This window comes from Thunnus maccoyii, chromosome 16, assembly GCF_910596095.1.
Source record: "Thunnus maccoyii chromosome 16, fThuMac1.1, whole genome shotgun sequence".
NCBI lineage: Eukaryota > Metazoa > Chordata > Actinopteri > Scombriformes > Scombridae > Thunnus > Thunnus maccoyii.
Window position 1 is genome coordinate 7141663 of NC_056548.1, and position 22638 is coordinate 7164300.

The following is a 22638-nucleotide window of genomic DNA, read 5'->3' on the forward strand; positions in this document are numbered from 1 at the left end:
GGCATACAGGAGCCTTGTTGAAAGCATCTTATCATTTACCATAACAGCTTGGTGCGGCAACTTGAGTGTGAAGAGCAAAAACAAGCTCTCCAAAATTGTTAACATTGCAAGGAAGGTGATTGGCGAGTCACAAAAACAACTCTGTAATATATTTGACAGTGCTATACACAGGAGGGCTAAACATATAACTACAGATACCTCACACCCACTACAGTTTCAGCTGCTCTTATCTGGCCGTCTATTCAGGGCCCCAAGGAAGTCTTTTATTCCCTGTACTATGCAGGCATTGCATAAAGAATGACTGCATCAGGGAACACTTGTTATTACATAACATCTGCTCTCTGGTATTATTTATAACTACCTGCTGCTACCTGCCCATTTGCACTATTGTATGTTGTATATGTTTTATGTTTTTTTAATGGCATGTTGTACTATGTTTAGTGGATGTACTTTTACTGTACTTTCAATCTAATCTAGCTAATCTAATTTAACTCAATGCTAACTTAAAAAAGGAGTGAGATTTCTCAGGATGAGTGTCAGCTGTGAGTCTAAATTCATAAACTAAGCCTCACCTTGTTGAGAAGGTATGTTAGGGCCTCTGACATGCAGTCATGACGCATATAGAAGCTGATCAGTGCCAGGTGAGTGCCGTATGTGTTCAGGTAGTAGAGACACTCCTGGTGGAGGCTGCTGCTCAGGATCTGTGTGTCTGGTCTCTCCACAGGACCGGACTCACACAGGGCAACCTCCAGCTCCCGCAGGGACGCCAAGATGTCCTCACCGGGAGACTGACACAGACACGGGAAACACAAACACAGCACAGAAAGTCACACAAAGGGTCATAAATGTATGCGTGTAAACCTTGCAACCTTGACATTACACAACATAAGTCTTACTTTGGGTGCTTTTATTTAAATCATAGTATGACAGGGTCAGATAGAGTACAGTAAATGTCACTGAACCACAACCAAGAATCAAGAACCACACGAGCGTGTCAAAGTTCTCTCACTGGATACTCCCACTTTAATCCAGGCCAACACACATCACACATGTAAGTGCAAGTGCCACTCATGCTAGAATGTACTGGCCTCCTCTCAATGTGAAGAAGCCAAGACCTCTTGGCATCAACCGATACAGTGGGAGATTCCTGAGGTATCATGTACCAGAGTCGGGAGGGGTGAAGTAGTTGTGTACTCTCTGTAGGACTCCAGAATGTGCCCACCAGAGGAATGACTGTACATGACCTCTACTCTATATATGTTATTCTAAAATGACACTGCAGAAGAAATATAGATTAGAGTTCCTATACATATGTTCTATTCATTTTTAACCCTTTTCCTTATCCACACCTAATTTTTTTATACTATGCTGATTCATCAATCATATCTGGCCAGGTTTATGTTCTAGCTGCTGTTATGTACTCATGGCTCACTATCTCTGAATTTATTTACAAAACGATTACACACACACTCTTATTGCTTCTGTACTGCTACTGATTTCAAGATTGCATTTGGAGTCATTGTAAAAATCCCCACCTGCAACTGTAAACTTGCTCCACTAGTGTTGCGATATACAGCTAAAACCCTCTGGAGGAGGAAACATTCAGCATGTTTACAAGCTCTCTTCGCAAAGGTCAGAGTGAATTTATAATTTGACTGAACTAAAACTGCTGCAGAACAGATTCAAGTTGGCAGATGTTTAAGTGTAGTGCTCATGCAGGATAAATTACAGTAATTACAAAGGGCTGCTTTTGTACTGGCTATAACGGAGGCCAACCATTACAGTAGTGATGTAGTTGGACACAGAATAAGACCATAATGTCATGACATTGAAGCCTTTTCTTACCGTGGCCAGAGTGGGTCTTACAGTCGTCTCCAGGTGCTGAACGATCTCCTGCAGCAGTAAGGGACCGAGGTTGAGCTGGTTGCGGTCCACTGGGGCCTTCAGGCAGCGGGCAAACTTCTCCCGAGCCCCTGATAGATTCCCTGCCTTCAAAGAGGCCATGCCCCACGCTTGCCACACACCGCCTGGGTCCAGGCCGCTCTTGGTAGAAACCTACCGAAGCAGCAAAACAAGCAGTCACAATAAGAATTAATGTTTCTGTTTATTTAACACATATTTCCTTCTACTGCAGTATTTTATCTTGAAATGTGTGACGATCTCCTAATCTGAAATACTCTTTTGTCCTTTTGAATATCCTAGGAGAGGCTGGTACGCTAGCAAATAAATATGCCTTGCACATAAACATGCAATGTTAACAACACAGGTGTGGCAAGTAAAACTTGAGAACCTCTAGGCTGTAAGTGTACGTTTTACTAGTCAATCAAATCTACAGGTACAATGAATATTAATCTGATCTATTCAAATCCAGTATGAAACAGAATCCGGGTGGGAAGTGTATATGATTGAAATGTGACTATGGGAGTAATTGTCCAACACAGTTAGTATCTCTTGTATTTTGTATTTGTATTTACTTTATTTGTTGCCCAGGGACTACAGATGTAAAGCAGCTGATAGTTCAATCAGGTAATCTTCTCTTTGTTTGAGATTATCATTTTCTGTAAAAGTCCATACACATACAAATAAAATAATATTCCAAAAATAAAGCACCATCTGCCTCACCTCCACTGCTAGCTGATAATGCTCCGCTTCTAACAGCTGGTTACGGAGACGTGTGACAGCAGAGGTCTCCAGAATGTCATCCAGAGAAGGAACATATTTGTAATTGGCCGTCACTAAAATCTTAAGCACGTCCACTTTGCTGATGTAACTGTGGAAACAGAGAGGAAATAAAAGAGAAAGAAGAAGCAAGTGAACAATCTGTGTGTGTATGTGAGACGAAAAGAGGAAGACACACATACAGAGATGACTAAGAAATTGGCCTGAAATAAGTGATGATAAGGGTTCTATTTGCTGGGGTTGACACTCGTCAGACATGACCTCAACTGTCATAATTCAGTGACTCATGAGTTTCGATTTCCACAGAATAAAATTACCTTCCAGAGAATTACTACCCAAATCTGCAGCTCCGGAGAAATTTTTAGTCTCTTTAGCTAATTATTTTAGTTTTACAGTTACTAGCTTGTGAAAAAAGACCCGCATATTTTCTCAGGAGGTGATGGAGACCAAACCAGAGCTTAAAAAAACAGAACATACCAGACTTACACTTAACCAGGTATCCAGAAAACCAGCTCCAATGAGATGCCAATATTGTTCTGTGTCAACTGTTTGCAAAGTGATAATGTCAGTGGCATGTGTCTGTCAGCTTGTTTGGGGGTTCTTCAAAAATGGATTGATGTAGCTTTAAGAACACCTAGAAATATTCAGCTGGTTGTTTCCATGGCTCTGAAACCTCAATTATTCCTCTGCCAAGCACAGATAACATCCCAACTGCATCTTTCTCTAATATATCACCGGAATTGTGTCACTCTCCCACTGTTGAAATATTTTCCCATTTTCCTTAAAAAAAACCACACACCCTGTTATAAAAATGATGATTAAACTGTGTATGTGTGTTACTATTTTATATTGATCATGATGAATTGTTCCTGTCTTGTACTGCAACATCAGCAGACTCATCAGCTAAGTTTAAAGGAAGTTCAGCATTATATTTGTAAAGAGGAAGATGTAGAAAATAAAATTAGTTGGAGACAGGGTGAGACATGTCATCTGGGGGTCAGTTTTGCATGTTGGCTCCTCAACAGGAGAACTGAAAATGGTCATGATGTTATCGATGAAGTCTGTACTTGACAGATTGGGAGAAGAACTGAAACTCGATGTAGGCGCCCCTCCAGGAGCCCTTTTCTTTGTAACCTCATCCTGTGTGTTGCACTGCGAAACGCTCCTTCTTGAACAAGAGTTAAATTTTGATACTTCGGCTCCAGTCTCCACCTGGGGTTGCGTCTCACCTGTCACATAAGGCGAGATCCTGGCTCCGGCCAACTTTGACAAACATCAGCTTGGCGCTGAACAGCAGCTGCCGCATGATGTCTGTGAGAAGGCAGGCGTCCACCTCCGGGTTGGTCAGCTTACAAGACAGGGAGCGGCAGTGGCTGATGAGCTGATGACCGCAGGCTGTTTGGTCGCTGTGTAGAGACAAAACGGCCACGCAGAGGTACGCGCTGGGAGCCTTGAAGTTTTAGCGAAAGTGCAGAATTAGTCTCACTGTATTCACTGGGTTCATTTTACTAGAAGACAACTGAATAATAGTAGTTTCTTGTCAACTGTTTCAGCTGTTTAGGATGCAGGAAATATGCAGCATGACTTTGGACTTGACATACCGTACTGAAACAATAATTATATTTACTGTTTAAGATAATCAAACTAACAGGATATGAACTGTGAATCATGACGTGTATTGGCATTCATCCTCAACAAGCTGAAAATGAGTAACTCGTAACAAGGCAGTTCCGTCAGATCCTGTGTAATGATAAACGTTCAAACCTGTTCGAAGTAGAACTCGCTCCGCAGCAACTGGTTCTCTGCAGGGTTTGTGCCGAGTTGAATCTGCCTTTGGACCACTTCAGGCAGATGCAGCATCCCATCAAGAGCTTCCTCTGTCACCACTGGACTTCCAGCCACTGCACAGACCAGCAGACAGAGAGACTGGGTGAAAGCTCGTCAGTACAGCGTCTTTACATTACTGATTTGTATAGTGATAGTCTAAAGTTTGGACACACTTTCTCATTCAAGGGAATAGGAAGGTGTGTCCAAACTTTTGACTGGTACTGTACATTTTGCACATTTTTCAGAATGCATGTATCAGGATTTTACACATTATTAATCCTGCTTTTACAGTTAAATTAAAGGTTTTGAGACATTTTTCTCACACTGATATAGCAAAGGGGAAATAGTTCACATGAAAGCGATGACATAAAATTTACAATTTTACTTTGTTTACCTTCAACTGGTTCCAGCTCATCATCTGAACTGCACATGGAAGCAAAGAAAAAAAAAAACACAGAAACATTTCAAATCACATTTTTTTTTGCCTGCTTCTGTCTGTATCTAGATTGTTCCCTGTCAGGTTCCCACCCTGGCCCTGCTGCAAAACCCCACCACATTTTAAAGACCTTCTGTACTAAAGGGTGACCATTTTCAGACCCCAAATTTTGCTCTGTCCTGTTATTTCTCAAGTCAGACACATTAAAAAGTGTTACACGGTCTGGTTTACATTTTAATTACTAGTTAGCAGTGGTTCCTCTGATTTGCGTAAAGTGCTATTTTGACTCCTGTTGTGCATGTCTGGAAAGGAATGAGTGCTGCTTTTGGATCTGCAAGCATGTATTCATCCCACATGAGGGATGTGAGGAAATATTAGTTAAATATCTTCATGTCATCAGCTCAACAAAAAGATCCGTAATTGAATGAGTTATGAAAAATCAGTGGGTGACTTTTGAAAAACTTTTAAACTCCTTTGACTAGATTATTTCTGTAAACAGATTATATAACTGCCCACTTAATAAGTATTACCGGCTGCTTCAATCATATCACACTGGATTGGAGCTAATATGAGCCATCAAAAGTCAGGAAAAATAAACGAGAGGGAAACAGAAAGGTTAATTTGTGCATTGGTGCTCCTAAATAAAGTAAATTTCTATTTTTATTTTGCATTTCTCTCTCTTTTGCTATCCGTCTCTCTCCCTCCTTGTGTCTGGTAAAACACTGCCACAGATTTTACACCTGATTTTCCCAGACGTTAAATTTCATATGCAGTTTCCAGTGGTGAGTCTGCTGTGATAAATCATGTGCAGGAATACCTTAAAATACATGTTGCATGAGATCAAACACACTATTTTGAGCAGTGCCGCTTTTATTTCCCCCTTAAGATTTTATTAGAGTGGTGAGCTTTGCATCACTTGAAGCGTCTTACTCTGGGTGAAAGTAGGCGTAACACTGGTCACAGACTCTGACTTCATCTCCCAGGCATCCCTCCACAGGCATTTTCTTCTCAGAACACGCGTGACAAACCAGGCGGCCGCATCTCCGACAATGATGCCGTCTGTTGAACTAAAAGAGAGAAAAAAAATAAGACAAATGGCCATTATTTACAGAGAAAACATAAGATCTGGATTATACTCCTTTTGAGCCGCCTGGTATTAAAACGTTATTCTCGTCTTAGTTTACTTTCACTGTTCAGTTTTTTCATCTCATTTTGGTCTGACAATTACAGTCTTTATTACAAAATCTAGCATATTTATTCAACATTCATTTCTCAATTTGATTAAGAGGTTTTGGTGTTTAGTATGATTTAGACAGTCAGTGACTTTACCCTTACTAACAATGTTAAATATACTTAGTAAATAGTTCATTTTACAAACTTATTTTAATTCATAAATTCACCTATCCAGCCCTGTGTCTGATAAAAGTTGTAAAAACCAAAAAAAATAAATTCAACACTGTATATTTTATATATAAAAAAGAAAGTGCTTCTTTTCACTTTGTTACAACACTTGTTTTTCTCCCTCACCATGGTGAACCTCTCACGCTGGCAGACCATGCAAACATGCTGCAGGGTGTCAGGGACCCAGTCCTTGCGGGCTGGGGGTTGGTCCGGAGGTTGGAACTTGGCAGGCGAGCGACGTTTTCTCCCTACTGAGCTTCGATCCCTCTCTGTGTTGTTTGAGGAGGATGATGTGTGCGTAGGCGTACTGGCTGTAATTAAACATGGGTAAGTACACAATAAAAAAAACAAACAAAACCAATAAGAGAACAAGTTTCTAAACCAGGACCTTCAATCAACAGTAGCACACCTAGCAATTAACTTACACTAGGTATGAAGAAATATGAAATGCCATCCAAAAACAGATAATCATTTGTGTTTCTTTAAACTAAGAGTTAGTTCATTTGCAAACGTCCGTTGTTGTTTGAGAGAAGACAAAAAAACAGATGGCAGACTCAAGCATCTTCCAAGCTAAGCTGGACAAGAATATATCAACTCCAGCAGTGCCTCTATGTGGCTGAAAGTGTATCAAAACATCACTGTTAGGCGGTCTCACTTGTAGAGGGTGCTGGGGATTCGAGTCGACTGGGCGTTGAGTAGCAGATGTCTTGAGCAGGACACTGCATCAGTGCGTCATGGAGGCTGATTACAGAGTCTGAAAAACAAGCAGCAGTCATGTGTTTTGGCACTTCATAAATATTTGTTATTCACTGGTAACAAACTGAGTTTGAGGGCAAGAACGTCCTCATCAGTGAGTGTGGATTTGTGTCAACATGTCTCATCAGTAATGTGTCAATACTGTCAAGTGTATGTCTCAGTGTTAGGGCCGAGTTTTGGAAATTTTCAATACTGGTGCAAAACAAACAAGTTGTCTCAACATAAAGAAACTGCACAAGAACTTTGTGCTTATACAGCTGCTTTCTTATAATATGATCAAGACTAAAAATCTAATGAAGCATTCAATGTCAGTTTTCTGTACTTGACAGTATTTGATACTCTGTGTTAACAGAAGTAGCACTGACCAGATCGAGACCTCTCTCTGGGGGCGCAGGAGAAGTCGAGTGCCTTGCAGGCGTAGTCTGCCAGAAGCTTATCGATGTCTTCAGCACCGAAGCCGGCCTCCTGTCCGACCAGAAGACTCCTCAGGGTTCGTACCGCTACATCTGCCCAATCCACCTTCAGATTCATCAACAGCTGCTCCAGCATCAGCAGGGGCTCCGACAGCAGCGGGAAATAGTCCTGCCTGGCGGCTGGAGGCAGAGTCAGCAACACCTTGCAGGAGGAAACACATTCACTGATATTAACACAACATGCAGATATGCAGCAATTCAGCTGCTGCAGGAGAACACAAAGCTTTAATGGTTAAAAAAAACAGCATCTACCATATCCATTAACATCTGATAAATATTTTTTTCTCGACTGACACACCATAAGTTCTTGACATTTGCAAATTGGCCATATCACTCCACCAGAAATTATTTAGGTTTAGGTTTATTGACAACATTTTTAAAACACAACATCTAGGGGCAGCTGTGGCTCAGAGGTAGAGCGGGTCGTCCACTAATCGGCTTGATCCCTGGCTCCTCGAGTCCTCGATACTGAACCCCAAATTTCTCCAAATGACTGTCTGAGTGTGTGTGAATGCGTTAGTTTCCCCTCCTGACGAGCAGGTTGGCACCTTGCATGGTAGCCCTCTGCCATCAGTGTATGAATGTGTGTGTGAAAGGGTGAATGTTGGCCTGCAGTGTAAAGCGCTTTGAGTGGTTGGAAGGCTAGAAAGGCGCCATGTAAGTGCAGTTCATTTAGCATATCAGACTTTGTCAGGGATAGATCCTGTTATTTATTCACAGACCATCAACCACTCAACAAGACGGGGACAGGAGTTCATTGTCGGACATGAAGAAATATCACAACAAAAGCACCAAACACACACAAATGAATACCAAAAACAAGTAGTTAACAGTAAAATATTATACATGATAGGCTTCCCGGCAGTAACCAAGACACAATAGTGGTTAATAATTTATGGGAACAACTTTTTCGTGAATATTTTTACAGATTAAACCAGTTAGATTAAATTGTTCCATGATATCTTCCATCTTCTTCTTTTTCCCTTTGTGTTAAAGTGCTTAGAAACATAAAGAGCTCTGCTGCTGTAATTGTTAAACTTGTTAAAAATTACATCAGTGCATCTCTTCACATTTACTAACCTTCGAGCCCAGATGAAGGGCATGAATGTGTCGCCGACGCGCCGGAGACACCTGCCTCTGGAAATGCAGAGTAAGGTAGTCCGCCAGGAAGTGACAAGCAGCCAATCCGGGGCGGCGGTCCAGAGCACGTTCACAAACGTCCAGGCCGACCACAAAATCTGAGAGACCCTCGAGTAGCTGAATAAATAAGTGATAGGGACAAAGGACATCATGAACATAATCATGAATTTAAATGATTGAGAGAAAAACTTTCATGGTGATAATTGAATCACAATTGAAGAGTGTCATTAAACGATGAAGACCTTAAAAAAAACATCTACAAATAGTTTACATTTACAAGGATGATGTGTTTTAAAAGGAGTATTTTTCATTTATACAAACAAACTAGGGACTTTTGCACAAAAGCACATAAACTGTATTGGATACTGTCAGTAGCAGGGATCAAATCAGTGACATTATGAATTCCTGGTTGCTTCTCTGACAAATCTGCCGGTGTTCTATACAAGTTAAAGAAAGGATTTCAATATAAATTGAACCAGAAGTTGAGCAGTAGACCTGGAAAGCTTCATCTGTCTGTCCCTTCTCCAACAGATGAAGTAAATGCTCAGTCTGCAGCTGTAGTCTCAACTGCTCAGAAACAGGATACAGCTCCACCCACTGCGCACAAAGAGCAAACTCCTGCAAAAAAATGGGATTAATTATATTATATTAATGACTAAATATGATATAGAAATATTAATGTGTCTGTGTGTGATTCAGATGTGTCTGCTGTACATACCTTTGCCTCCAACATCATAGATAACATGGACTCAGAATTTGTCTTAGACTCAGTCCTCAGTTCCTGCCAACTAGCCCACGGCAATGGAGGTTGTAAATCTAACATCTGTCAGAACGAAAGAACACAAACATGAAATCGAGCCAATCTATATTAATGAAACACAAAAAACATGTACTGCACGCCAAACTAAAATCACACATTGCCCCAGGGATAAAACAAGAAGTACATACTTTCCAAAACTTTCCAAAAGCAAGTATTGACATGCAAAGTGACACAAGCTCTCTCCAACCTTGAAGTTGTAGCTTAACAATTCTGTCTCTTGTGCTTTTGTCTGACCACTTTGATACGTTATAACAAATACATCTATCTCTGCAATCAAAATAATAAATCTGAATTCAGCTCTAGATATTACCCAGCGATAGATGTCCAGTTCTTTCTTCTTCAGCTCTAAGTCTGTTCTCAGTGAGGCCTCTGTGCTCGGGTCATTGAGGCAGAACTCCAGCAGCTCCAGACAGGCCGACAGAGGCCAGCGCTCGAGGGCCTGAAGGGCGACGCGGGCTCGCAGGTTAGCATCCTGTACGGGAAACAGCTGACCTATACCTTCATCTCCACCTGAACAAACACAAATCACATAAACAACAAATATTTTACTTACATTTGAAACAACTGCTGCATTCAAAAGTACAGAAAATTAATTGACAAATGTTTTGAGAATCAATTAATCATTTTGGGTCATTTTTTAAGAAAGAGAGATTCCAGATTCTTAAATATAAATATTTTAAGGGCTTTGGGAAACAGTGATTAACATTTTTCACCTTTACTGACATTTTATAGACAAAACAACTAAAAACAACTCAATTAATCGAGAAGATAATTGACAGATTAATTGATAATGACAATAATTGTTAGTTGCAGCCCTTCATTTTTGTGTTACATAATTGTAATGCCATTTTGGCCATGATTCATTTGAAAAAAAGCTATTTGGATATCAAGAGATTATTCTGATAAAATAGAGATTAAGAAGAATTTAAAAAGAAAACTGACTGAACTAACACTTAATTTAGTTAACACTTCATTATTGATTAATCTGCTGATTATTTATCTAATTGATTATTTATCTAATTGATCAATTAAACCTTTAGTCTATAAAATGTCACCACAATAGTGACCGATGGCCATCACTTTATACCTGTGGCCAAGGTAACGTATTAAAATGTCTTATTTTGTCTTAACAGTAGTTAGAACCCAAAAATAGTCAATTTACAATAATATAAAAAACAGAAAAGCAGCAAATCCTCACATTTCTGAAGCTGGAACCAGCAAATGTTTTGTATTTTTGCTTAATAAATACTTTATTAATCAATAAGTGTACATGTAGGTACATGTAACTGGGAATACTGTCATCATATCTGTATTTATTAGAGGTATACAAGTGCCAACAAAGCCATTCCAGGAGCCTTTAAATTCTGCCTTTTAACAGCATTTCTCACCTTCTAAAGCAGCAAAAGCAAGCAGACGGTCTCTCAGCGCCCCCTCCTGGCTGCAGTCTTGCCCATACAGCTCCAGCAGGCTCAGGGCTCGGCCCAAGTCTTTAGAGGTCAGAGCCTGCTGGAAGGCCTCGGCAGCCACAACCTGGGCAACTTCTTCCTGAGGCCCAGACAGCAGGAGACTGACGAGGGGTTTCCCACAGACAAGCGCCCATAGTCCAGCAGAGCCTTCCTCACTCTCACCTAATGGAGTACCCAGCACAGGTTCAGCCATGGTGTGAAGGTAGGCCCGGAGAATGGGGAACTCCTTCAGGAGGTTATCAGCCTCGCGAGAAATCTGCTCTCCATCTAGGACGACCTCTTTATGCCCGCTGCGGAAAAATCCTGACCATCCGGAGGACTGTATCCGGGCATTTTCTCCTTTACAAGCACTCAAACATGCTAACGTTGCCAGTAAAGGGGAGCGAGATTTTAGGAAAGACAGGGCCGAAGGCGTGAGAAAAAAAGAGGAGGAGGAAGAAGAGGAGGAAGAGGATGAATGAGAGGGTGGAGAGTAGGAGAGGTTGATGGGTGTAGTCGAGGTGTCTTCCCCTGAGTCCGAGGACTCAAAGCTCATGTCAGACTGAGGCTCTGTGAACCCGAGAGTTGACACGTGCTCCTGAGCGTGCTGTTGGAGCAGAGCGGACAAACTGTCGACTCCGAACACTCCGTCGTCGCTCTTGGCCGGACAGATGTCTTGTTTAACACCTGGACAGGAGACCCACACGGGCAGAGTCTCACAGCATCGCTGGACAATCACCTGCTGGACGCTCAGTCGCAGACCTTCCTGCTGCAGCAGTGACAGCAGCCTGGACAAACAACGGGACATGCAATTCAGAATAAAAGCAAGCTATTGTCCTCACATCAATCTAAGAAAATATATATATCTAAGTTGAGTTCTATATCCTCTCTTTCATACCATTATTAACAGATTGAATGTTGTGGTCTATCTGAGATTAATATTGAACCTGAAACTTGGCAAAGCTTCTACAGTGCAGAACTTGTTTAATCATCTCAACTCATTCTTGTTGATATTCAGCTATTTAGCAGAACATAATAATTGACTGGCCAGATAAGTTGATCACAAATAGACCTGACAACTAAATGTAGAAGTGTCAAATGTGATGTAGAAGTATGTAGAGAAGTGTCAAGCATAAATTAAACCACACCATCATTTTGACAGTACTTCAGCCTCCCATTGTTCGGTTACACAAGGCATTCTCTTGAAATACAGAACACTGCGACCAATCACACCTTTGTCAGGTTGTGAGCAAAAACATGATGTGACATGACGACTACAGGCTGATGTATACTTATTCACGCTGATTGGGCTTAACCACTTTGTGTACCTGTCAGGTGACACCTGTCTGTCAAATAGCAGGTGGGAGAGAAGCTGAGATGGAGCCTGAAGCAACACCAGCAACGGATTCCCCAGCTTTACTTCACTGCTCTGGTCTGAGAGAAGAAGCAAGAGAGGCGAGTCAGAATAAAACCAGCTATAGTTAGAGGATTAAGAAGATTCACTGTCATCTATTTAGGCAGACGTTTGGAATAAAATTGACCTTGTGACCAAATTACCGTCAATTTGATTTCCATTACCAGCTGGGACAACATAGGTGTGGAAAATGAGTGTAAATAAACACAGAGACCCCTTCACTATTAATTATGACTGAGATGGTGGAGTCTGAATAATCAAGAATTTTTAATAAAATAGAATTATGCACTACATTATTTATTGAACCTGTTGTCTGAAAAGCACAAGGCAGAAGAATGAATGCTACATCATCTCTACTCAATGACAAACCTTTTTACCTTCTGAACTAAGGCTGCGCACCAGTACAGATGCTAGTGTGTTGACGAAATCGAGGAAACTGCGCACAAAATCTGGTCTGGCGAGCTCTCCGTCTGGCTCGAAGGGACAGAGCTGGTCTAGAGAGCGAAGCAGTTGCTTCATACTGGAGCGCACAGGGTGGCCGTCCAACTCCAACGGCTTCAGATTGGCCTGTTCCACCAACAGCGCCAAAAGAGCGCTGCCCACGCTTCCCTCTGTTACACAAGAGGTAACATCAAACATTCAGAACATTCAGACTTTTTAATAGGAGGATAAAAACACTACTGTTGGTAACTCTTCATTAATCTCATCAATTCTCATTCTTCAATTCAAACTCTTCATTTTAAAACTGTACTTGACAATCCATCAGATATGCCATAAAACATAACTCCAAGTGTTTGATTTGACCACCAAATGTAAGTGAATGTTATAACTGTGTTGCATCTAAAAAGCCACGTTAACTGAGCTGACCTGCTCCGTCTGTAGCTGTACTCAAAATGTGCAGCGTGTTCTCCAAGCGTTGAACAAGACTGAGCCGAGCGGCGATGAACTCCTCACTCAGTGTTGGGTGGCAACAGAGCAGCACTTCCTGGATGCAGCAACCAAATGGACTGGCAAACACTTCTTCCCCGACAGCTTCTATAAATGAGAGTGAGTCAGTAACTGTTCAGTATATTCTGTGAATTTTTCATTTTAAACTTCTGCATCTGCAGGGCGTTGTGTGTAATTGGCTATTATCATTATTTCATATTTATTACCAGCCAAATCTGAATAGAATATGAACTCCTTAGTAGAGATGATTGCCATCTTGTTGGTGGAGTATTAAAAACAGCTAATGTCAGTTTTCAACCCTCACCATTTTCCCCAATGAAAATGTGTGAGCATTTGTAATCACCTGTTTTGACAGAGCTCTTATTGGTGGCAGAATGATTCAGGATCTTGTTGATCTGCTGTAATACCATGGGAAATCCACAGATCCTCTCAGAATGAGGAACCTTTGGATCAACTCTCACGCCTAGGGAAGCAGACAGGAATTAAAGACAAGAACAAAAACTACTAACTGTGCAACACACAAATCTCCATGTCAGAATAAATCTGTTATGTGAACTCAACAATCAAAATAACTTGGGTCAACATTCTTAAGAATTCTTCCAAAAACATCCTAAAATGCTGGTTGCATACCTCGAGCCTCCAGGCTGCTGTTGAGCCTGCGCTCTGCTGTGTCCAGCAGCTGCCGGGACGTCTTCCAAAGCTGACAGTGACAGCAAGCCAGGTCAAAGGCAGCCATGGCCGCTGGGCTGAGCTCTTCCAGCAGTGTGTAAAGGAGGCCAGAGGGCTCTGAAGAGCATCGACTCAACCAGTAGCCTTCCTCCAGTGAGGGCATCGGGTGAGCGGCGGTGCTGAGGAGACGATCCGCTATGTCTGAGATGGAGTAGAAAGCCACACCTGCACACAGAAGTCAGATCAACTGTTAAACTTCATTACATGGTCTTATTAAGTCAGAGTCAATAAAAACATTTAAAAATGTAAAAAGCACACACAAAGTGCTAGCACACATCACATTACAGGCAACCAATAAGAAACTAAAACATGAAAACCCCAGGAGTTATATATGATGGATGTGTCCTAAAATATAAAAACCCTAACTATCCAAACATGTTACATTTATGGGCCTAAGTGTAGTTTGGTGGTGTGTGTTTCATCTCCTTGACAACGAGCAAAATATAAACAATGTCGCAATAGATAATATGACATGTCCAGTACAGCCACAATGGAATTTGATAATATTTTTCGCCTGCCAACACAAAGTAAATGTCAAGTTTTCATGTCTTTTTCTAGAGTAGAGTCACCATTTTAACCACTGTTCAACAAAAAAACATCAGTTTCTCTAAAAAGAATTCCCTCAGTAGATCACAATGCAATGCCGTGACAAATCAATTTCAGAAAAAGAGCTCAACTTGAATTTTTTCCTCAAATTTTTGTGAAAAATGTTTGCTCTCTTTACCTACTTTCACCTCTGCTATAAACACTATAAAACAAGCTCAATTAGACCTGCGAGCAGGAATACTGGGGTCCCAGCACCTGATTGAACTCAGAATCAAAGGTGAACTGGTGGTATAATACACATTCATATTCTTTAAATTAAGAGCAACAAAGCAATCTAAGACACACGAGAGGTAGAAAAACAGTAAAACAGAAGGTCGAACCTGCAGCAGCAGCACTTCCGATGGCCTGCAGGGTCGACCGCCCGCTGCTGCCCAGGCGACTCCTCCCTGTCCCAGAACCAGCTGTTGACACCAAGCCTTCTGAAGAAGATGAGGATGAGGACATAGACTGGCTCTCCATCTTCTGCTCCACCCGACCCAGCTCCACAAGGACTTCTTTGTAGCGCTCCATGAACACCAGCTCACCGCAACAGGCAGACGCCTCCAGATTAAACACCAGAGACACCTGAAGAGCAGCAAACCAAACACCAAACAATCAATATATTTTATTTTTATTTTATTTTTCTGCTGGTGTAACAGATGTTATCGTACTTCATGTGTATCCTAAAACTTGTCATGTTGACTTATTCATATTAATCAGTCTTTACTGTAAAAGAATCAATACCTTAGTTAATACCAAACTAAACTAAGCTAAACTGACCTAATTATGTTTATTGTGTTAGGTTTTATAATAATCATAATGAGAAGTAGTTGCAGCAGTAATGATACTGGTAGTAGGCGTAAAGGACAGTGTTATTAGTGGTAGTGATATGATATCATTAGCAGAAACAATAGTAATTGTTCTAGTAGTATCAATATGAGGAACTTCAACTTTTTGGTTGGTAAAAAAAAAAATGTTTTTTGAGTCCAGCTGTCATACGGACCTGATGTGCCTCCATGAAGTTTCCTCGTCGGATGCAGGACATGAGTAGAGATTCAGGAGGGGACAACATGGCGGGAACCAACCAGCTGTGGGGACCTCCACATGGACAAACCTCCAGTTCCACAAAACCTCCAGCCACCGCTCCTCCACCATCTAACAAAGAATAAATAATATGTTATTAAGTCCACAAATATATGTAAAATGTCTCCAAAGGAAAAACTTAAAAATTAAAAATTTAATCAATCTAGTGTATAAAGAACAGACAGAAGCCATTAATTTAACTAATTAAGTTAAAACTTGTCTTCCCTATTTTGAAGGGTTTAGTTTATTTCCCATAAAAAATTACCCACATATTTTCTCAAAGAATATAAGAGCAAACAGTTAAAAGTTATTAAGATGACCTGATGTCTCTGGTTTCTTTTGTAAGTCATGAATTGGTGAAAAACATCAAATTAAATGTGATTTGACGTGACTGTAACAGACCAAATCAGAAAAGATACAGTAAATATGCAAAGGTGAGATATTTATTCCTCACCTGATGTACTTGTGCTGACTTCTCCGTTGTGTTTCTCTATGGAGGCTTGTCTTTCTGCAGCATGTCTCCCCGTCCTCTTCCTTCTCCTCAGACTCGAGCTCTTGCTGCGTCCCACAGAACTGGCAGAATAGCTGACCGTTGACATCTGGAGAGGACTTTCTGGACCTGCAAGTGAGTTTACCATCAGGATTAATCAGAGTTAAGCATTAAGATGAGTGATATGCATGTAAATTTGAGTTGTCATTGATTTTCTGTCTGGGTATTCCACATTGAAAAGTAAATCAAAAAGTAAAAGCTAAAGTGTGCATCTCACCGCTTCCACTGCCCTGATTGCTGGTGATGATCTGCAGCCTCCACTGAGCCTCTGCGGTGCGTTTGGATAACCTCTGCAGGCGAGCCGCGAATGTCTCCGCTGTCACCGAGCAGCCGAGGCTCTCCACCACCTCCGCCTCTCGGGGCAGCGCTCTTCCTGCCTCCTGCCCCTCCTGCTGGCCCACTACACACATGCCATCCAGTCCTTCTTTCAGCAGCTTCAGAAAACCCTCCATGGCTGTCACATCAACCAGAAAGCCCTTGCAGCCCTGGGTGAAGTGTCCCAGGTCCAGGTGACTACAGTGGGCTGCATGTTGCTTCTGGCTGTCTTTCCTGCTGTGCTCAGTCTCATCTGTCTTGGCTTTGATTCCTGGTTCCACATCTGTGTTTCTTGCATCTGATAAAGAGACTGGATGAAAGGTGTTCCCTGTGTTTATATTTGGACTTGTGTCCTTTTGGGTTTGCAGAGCAAAGTCAGCGCTGGAGAGGAAGAGAAGGGAGAAGATGTTCTCCAGGAGCTCCAGGCGGAACATGGCGGGCACGGCCTCCAGATAGAGCCGGCACTCTGACAGGTAGTGCAGGAACTGCAAATGACAACCTGCAAAACAAAAAAAAGAGACAAAACAAGGTCCTAACATGATTCAGAATTATATTTAAGAGGTCAGTGATTAAAGAAAGACAACCTTCTAAGCTTTAAACAATCAGGTTTTAAAACACGATCAAAGTGTGGACAAAGTGGAATGACATGTTTTCTAAGATGTGAATGATTTTCTTTTATCTTTGCTACACAAGAAATTAGTTGTATTTGGCTTGAATGCTTCAATTTTTCAACATGTTTTACTAAAGTGTTTTTTTTCTGTAACTGTACTAATTACCACACTACCAAACCAAACAACCCATGTGTTAAAACAGTCTACTCGTTACATCAATGTCTACTGTTTATATCAAAAAGCTTCACTGCAGACATCCTCCAAACCTTCTGAGGACGTTGAAGTTTGATTTTGGTCCATTTCTGTTCCGGATGGCTGCTGCTGCTGCTGCTGCTGCTGCTGCTGCATGGACTCACACTCGCTGCAATTTGAGTATTTATGTGCATTTACACAGAGAGCGTAGATGGCATACTTCATGGCACAGAAGCCCTGGAACAAAATGATGTTCCTCTGCACACCAGGACTGAGAGTACTGATGGCCTCAGTGTCTTCTGCAAGAAAATAAAGAGAAGATTGGGCAAGGTGATATTACTCCGAAACATAAGGTACATCATTCTTACGGCATTAAGCCCAATATTTATATAGAGAGGATGATAAAGACATTGACCTGTTCCTGGTGAATTTGGCAGTTGCTGTAGCAGATCCAGTATCCTGCGCTCTTCAAACTGAGCCAAAGGAGTCAAGGAATGCAGAATATAGAGGGCTGAATGATTGTCAAGAGTATGAAGCTGTGACAGCAATGCCTCCATGGAAATCCCTCTGCACAGGAAGAAACAACATATAGAAGCAGTAAATAATGATGACAAAAAAATTAATTATAAATTGCTACTGAACACAGGTGGATTTAAATATTAGTCAAGCAAGAAAAGCAAGAAAAAACATATACTTACGGATTGTTGTTTTTACACCATTCAAGTATTCCAAGCTGAGATGACAAAAGGTTGGCAAACTCCTGCAGAACAGAGTCATTGGCTGATGCCTAAAGAGATAATAAACGGTGTATAAGCAAATGACCACAGCAGAATGTTGAAAATATTAAATCGGTGTATTGATTTCTGATTAGTTTTTGACTCAAGTTATGCTTGTAGATCAGATGAGATGGGACAGGTGAATGATTTCAGTCCTGACCTGCTCACAGTGAAGGATGCTGAGCAGCGTTTGAGCTGAACTCAGACCGCGACACTGAGTCCATCCCAGCAGCAACAGCAGACGAGACAGAGGCTGGAACTCCAACTGCAGTAAGTCCTTCAGCTGAGAGAACTCCTCGTGTTTAATCAGGTCAAGTCCAGTAACCTACAGGAAGAACCAATCTTATTACATTATTGAATTTCATCACATGCGGTTGCTAACCAACTTTACTTGGCCAATTGGATTGTGTACTAATTATGAAAAATAAAGAGACTTAAACTACTGAAAGAAGACTTTGTACACTTTTTTACTCCTTGTAGGGAATTTAATTCTCGTTACAAAACAATGGATTACCATTTTTCCAATGGTTCAGGTCCACTTACCAAGACCTGCTCCAGGAAGTGCTTTCCGCTACTAAGGCACTCAAAATAGATGGTCTTCCAAATGGATGGACGATCTTTGTGGCAACATAAACTGAGGGCCAGCTTCTCTGCTTCAGGGAGGTCCACTAGAAAAAGAAAAAAAAAAAAAAAAAAGCCGATGAGAAAAAAGACAGAAAGAAAATACTATACTATTTCAAAAACAATGATAGTGTTGCAAGGGGATTCAAAATGTTGCAAGACAAACTACAGTTATGTGAGCGAACACAAAAAGTATTGTGAGGAAAACGCAAAAGAATCGCATTCTTGCCTCTTAGTGAGTCTGAAAATAAGAGATTATGGGAGGCAGTGAGAGGAAAACCCATGTCCAACATCTCTTCTTTTTAGCTTTTTCCCCTCATATAAACCTGTGTCATTAGTGTAATGTATGTATGTAGGGCGAACCATAAACCACCAATCCATCATCACTGGTATCATCATTATCACACATTTGCTGAACAATGAATCACTTCATCAAATAGACAATGGACAGAAATACAGGAAATAACAGGAAACAACTGTGATAATCAATTAATCCTTTAAGTTATTTTTTCAAGCAAAAACACCAAACATTTGATGGTTCCAGGTTCTTAAAATTGAGAAACATTATTGTATATAAAAGATTCTGAGGTTTTGGACTGTTTGACGGACAAAACGAGACACTTGATGATGTCACTTTGTGCTCTAGGATATTGTAATCATCATTTTTCATTGTTTTCTGCTGCTTTATGGACCAAACGATTAATCGATGAATGGAGAAAATAATTAACAGATTAGTAGATAATGACAATAATCATTAGTTGCAGCCCTAATATAAAACTCTAAATCTTTAGAAAACAAAAGGAAGTCTGTGTGGCACAAACAAAACTGCATATGGGCAAGAAAAGCTGCCAGATTAAACTTTTGTGACAGTGTTTTCAGCCACAGAAGCAGAAGTGCGATGAAAAAAGAGGAAACAGGTGAAGTCAACGTTTCTCCTTTACTACTGCAAGCAAAGAAGACCCAATCTCAGGCTATAAATATCTTATCAGTATCAAACGCAACGCAGAGGAGGAACTGATTTACAGGAACAAAGCTCCTGGCTACATCACACTTTCTAACTGACACCTGTAGTTGACCTTGAATACAATAGACGGAAAATACCGATGATCTCTCAACATTTCTTTATGAGTTCCAGTCATTAGAGACATAGATAATGATATGGCGCCGCTTAAAGTGTCATAAGTAAACTACATTAACTGGGCTCATCATTATCAGAGTGCTACATGATGCACTTAAGCACACTAAAGACTACCTTGTGTGTCAGGCGCACTCCTCAGCAGATGATCCCTCTGAAGCCTCAGAGCAGTGGAGCAGTACGCGGAGACCAGAGCGTCACATCGCGGGCGGAGCAGCGAGCTCAGGACCCTCTCCTCTTTCAGGGGCCCGTCTCTGGCCGCCCACAGAGCTTCACACAGCGCCTCAAACTGCCCGCCGCTTCTACGAGGGCTCCACGGTATCACGGCCAACACAGCGTATATCTCCTCCACCCACTCCTCCATCTTCTCGGGCCGTCTCTCCGGCTTTCCCAGTTTCTTCATCAGGTGTTGGATGAACGTGTGCTGGAGAGTGTGGTCCTCTGTGCATGACTGGTCCTGCGGGAGATGGTGAGAGTGAGGAAACCGGAGCAGGATTGTGTTCTAAAATGAGCTAAATCTATGTGTGTATGTTTGATTGTAACAACTAAAGAACAACCAAATTTTATTTTGTCCATTTTGATATATTAAACTCTGCTCTGTCAGTAGTAATCATAAATTTACACCAACTTACTTTATGTTAAAACTATTTAAAATGATTGTTTTGCATTGAAAACACCCAGAATCATAAATATTCATGTTTATATTGTCATGTATGCATTGTTTTTGTGTGTTTTACTGGCATCCATTACCATCAGTTTGATAAAATGATGTGCACACAGGACAGAAAAGAGACATAATCCAGCAAATTAAACATTGTGCAATTTCTTTTTTTATAGTTTGTTTCTTCATAGTTATTTTATGCTTGATTCTACCTGTAAGAAATGTGCTAGCGCCTGGGCGAGTCTTGGCTTCTTTTTCTCCAATAAAGTTTGGAGACAAGACTCAACAGCAGGAACTGTTGTCCTCGAACCCTCTGGAGGCTTCTGCTCAGATTGTGTGTCCAAGAAAGCCTGATGCAACTCCTGCTGAGAGATAATTCATCTCAGTTCTGTATTCTGTGTGTTAACAGGCCAGTCGAAACATGAAGTAAAACACAACAGATCAAATCTATCATTCTCCATACATATGAACATAACTTAATAATCTTTTAAACAGCTCCATTTGATTAATTTGTTTGTTGGGTAAAATGCTTTTGCTATTAACAACTTTGTCAACTGCAGATTTGATAGATAATAGTAGACAAAAATCACAGTAACCTTGAGAGCCGTCTCTGTGATGCCCTCTGACCCCAGCTCCTCCAGTAGCAGTAGGAACTCCAGCTCCCTTCTGATGTTGGGAGAAACCTGCAGTGGAGAATAAAATCATTTTTAAAAAGCAGTATTTAAAGAGTTATTAAGTCAAACTGTATGTGATGTTTCATCCCGTTTCAAGAGTCTAAACTACCCGACTTGTGAAAGGGCACAGTGCAATTTCTGAGATTGTCTCTCTGGTTCTAACAAGGATTCAAAGAAACAATGTGACATTAACAGAAACAAATGTTGCTAAAGGATAGCAAGTCTAAACATTTCTTGATTAAAATATGGCTTTTCACTGTGCAGCAAACAAGTGTAAGAAACCTCAGAACACAGAAAACTGCAATCTACATATATTCTATTATAATTTATATATTATTACCTGCTCTTCTGTCCATTTCTCCAAGACCTGAAGCCAAAACCAAGCCAGTTTATGTGGACTGCCCACAGACTCCCATCTACAAAATCATCAATTACATACAGTCATTTCATTAATAGCACAAATTTAAAAGCAACTATATCAGCAACATTCCTTTAATGAGCTTAAAAGACAAAGAAGAACCTGCGTGACTCACTTTAAAATGTAAGGATGGCAGACAATAGCTTTGATTATGTCCCGTAGGTTTTCTGAAAGTCCTCCTGCGGAGTTAACCAGCTGTGGCACACAAGCACTGGCCAGCTCCCACTCTCCATGCTGCAGGCACCTCTTGAAGTACTCAAACAGGTCCTGAAGGGACGTCTCAGCCTCACAGCCGAAGGGATGCATGGCCACTTTCACTGTGACGCTCCTCTGCTCAGTGCTCACAACTGCAGGAGCACCTTTACGACCATGTAGCCAAGGAGGATGCTTGAGCTTTCTTCACCTGACACAGAAAACAAACAGTAATATTTATTGGATTTACTTGAACTTATATAATTACACAAAACAAGGACTATTTGAAACAAACAGGATAAAGCGATTGCAAAGTCGATATATTGAATATTCTGATGATTGCTCTGTGTGTGCCTGCCCAGGGACGGCAAATGTTAGCAATTAGGAAATTAGCTAATAGCTAAATCTGGCATAAATAATCTCTTCTCATTTTGAGATAAATGTTTTTTGTGCATAGTTCTTGTTTAATAAAGATTAATAATAACAACAATAACAATAATAAAATAGCTTGTTCATAGTATTGTATTTCAGAGCTGCAACAATTAGTTGATTAATCAATTAGTTGCCAACTATTGAATGAACTGCCAACTATTTTGATGATCAATTAATCGTTTTGAGTCTTTTTTAAGAAAAAAAAAGCTATGTCATCTTAGGCTTTAGGAGACAGTGATCAACTTTTTTCACCATTTTGTGACATTTTATAGACCAAACAACAATTGACAGATTAATCGATAATGAAAACAATAGTTAAATGCAG

The 22638-nt window shown here is 40.8% G+C and overlaps 1 protein-coding gene across 1 annotated transcript in view; it reads right to left on the minus strand.

Moving 5' to 3' along the window:
• The window catches only part of zfyve26 (zinc finger, FYVE domain containing 26), a 28496-nt gene that overhangs the window by 4716 nt on the left and 1142 nt on the right, over positions 1–22638 (minus strand). Inside the window, exons 2-35 of the mRNA XM_042388255.1 lie at positions 21805–22092; positions 21612–21687; positions 21194–21280; positions 20810–20959; positions 20054–20393; positions 18724–18848; positions 18341–18505; positions 18103–18191; positions 17820–17971; positions 17479–17703; positions 16504–17100; positions 16191–16355; positions 15657–15808; positions 14995–15238; positions 13970–14233; positions 13683–13802; positions 13259–13426; positions 12769–13002; positions 12306–12411; positions 10921–11765; positions 9843–10042; positions 9431–9535; positions 9208–9330; positions 8653–8829; positions 7465–7714; positions 6999–7097; positions 6470–6654; positions 5873–6009; positions 4901–4929; positions 4444–4580; positions 3909–4129; positions 2623–2770; positions 1846–2055; positions 573–788 (exon numbers count right to left, since the gene is read on the minus strand). Coding sequence (XP_042244189.1) covers positions 573–788; positions 1846–2055; positions 2623–2770; positions 3909–4129; positions 4444–4580; positions 4901–4929; positions 5873–6009; positions 6470–6654; positions 6999–7097; positions 7465–7714; positions 8653–8829; positions 9208–9330; positions 9431–9535; positions 9843–10042; positions 10921–11765; positions 12306–12411; positions 12769–13002; positions 13259–13426; positions 13683–13802; positions 13970–14233; positions 14995–15238; positions 15657–15808; positions 16191–16355; positions 16504–17100; positions 17479–17703; positions 17820–17971; positions 18103–18191; positions 18341–18505; positions 18724–18848; positions 20054–20393; positions 20810–20959; positions 21194–21280; positions 21612–21687; positions 21805–21995 — 6732 coding nt within the window. The 5' untranslated portion in view covers positions 21996–22092. The remainder of the gene's footprint in view (positions 1–572; positions 789–1845; positions 2056–2622; positions 2771–3908; positions 4130–4443; positions 4581–4900; positions 4930–5872; positions 6010–6469; positions 6655–6998; positions 7098–7464; positions 7715–8652; positions 8830–9207; positions 9331–9430; positions 9536–9842; positions 10043–10920; positions 11766–12305; positions 12412–12768; positions 13003–13258; positions 13427–13682; positions 13803–13969; positions 14234–14994; positions 15239–15656; positions 15809–16190; positions 16356–16503; positions 17101–17478; positions 17704–17819; positions 17972–18102; positions 18192–18340; positions 18506–18723; positions 18849–20053; positions 20394–20809; positions 20960–21193; positions 21281–21611; positions 21688–21804; positions 22093–22638) is intronic.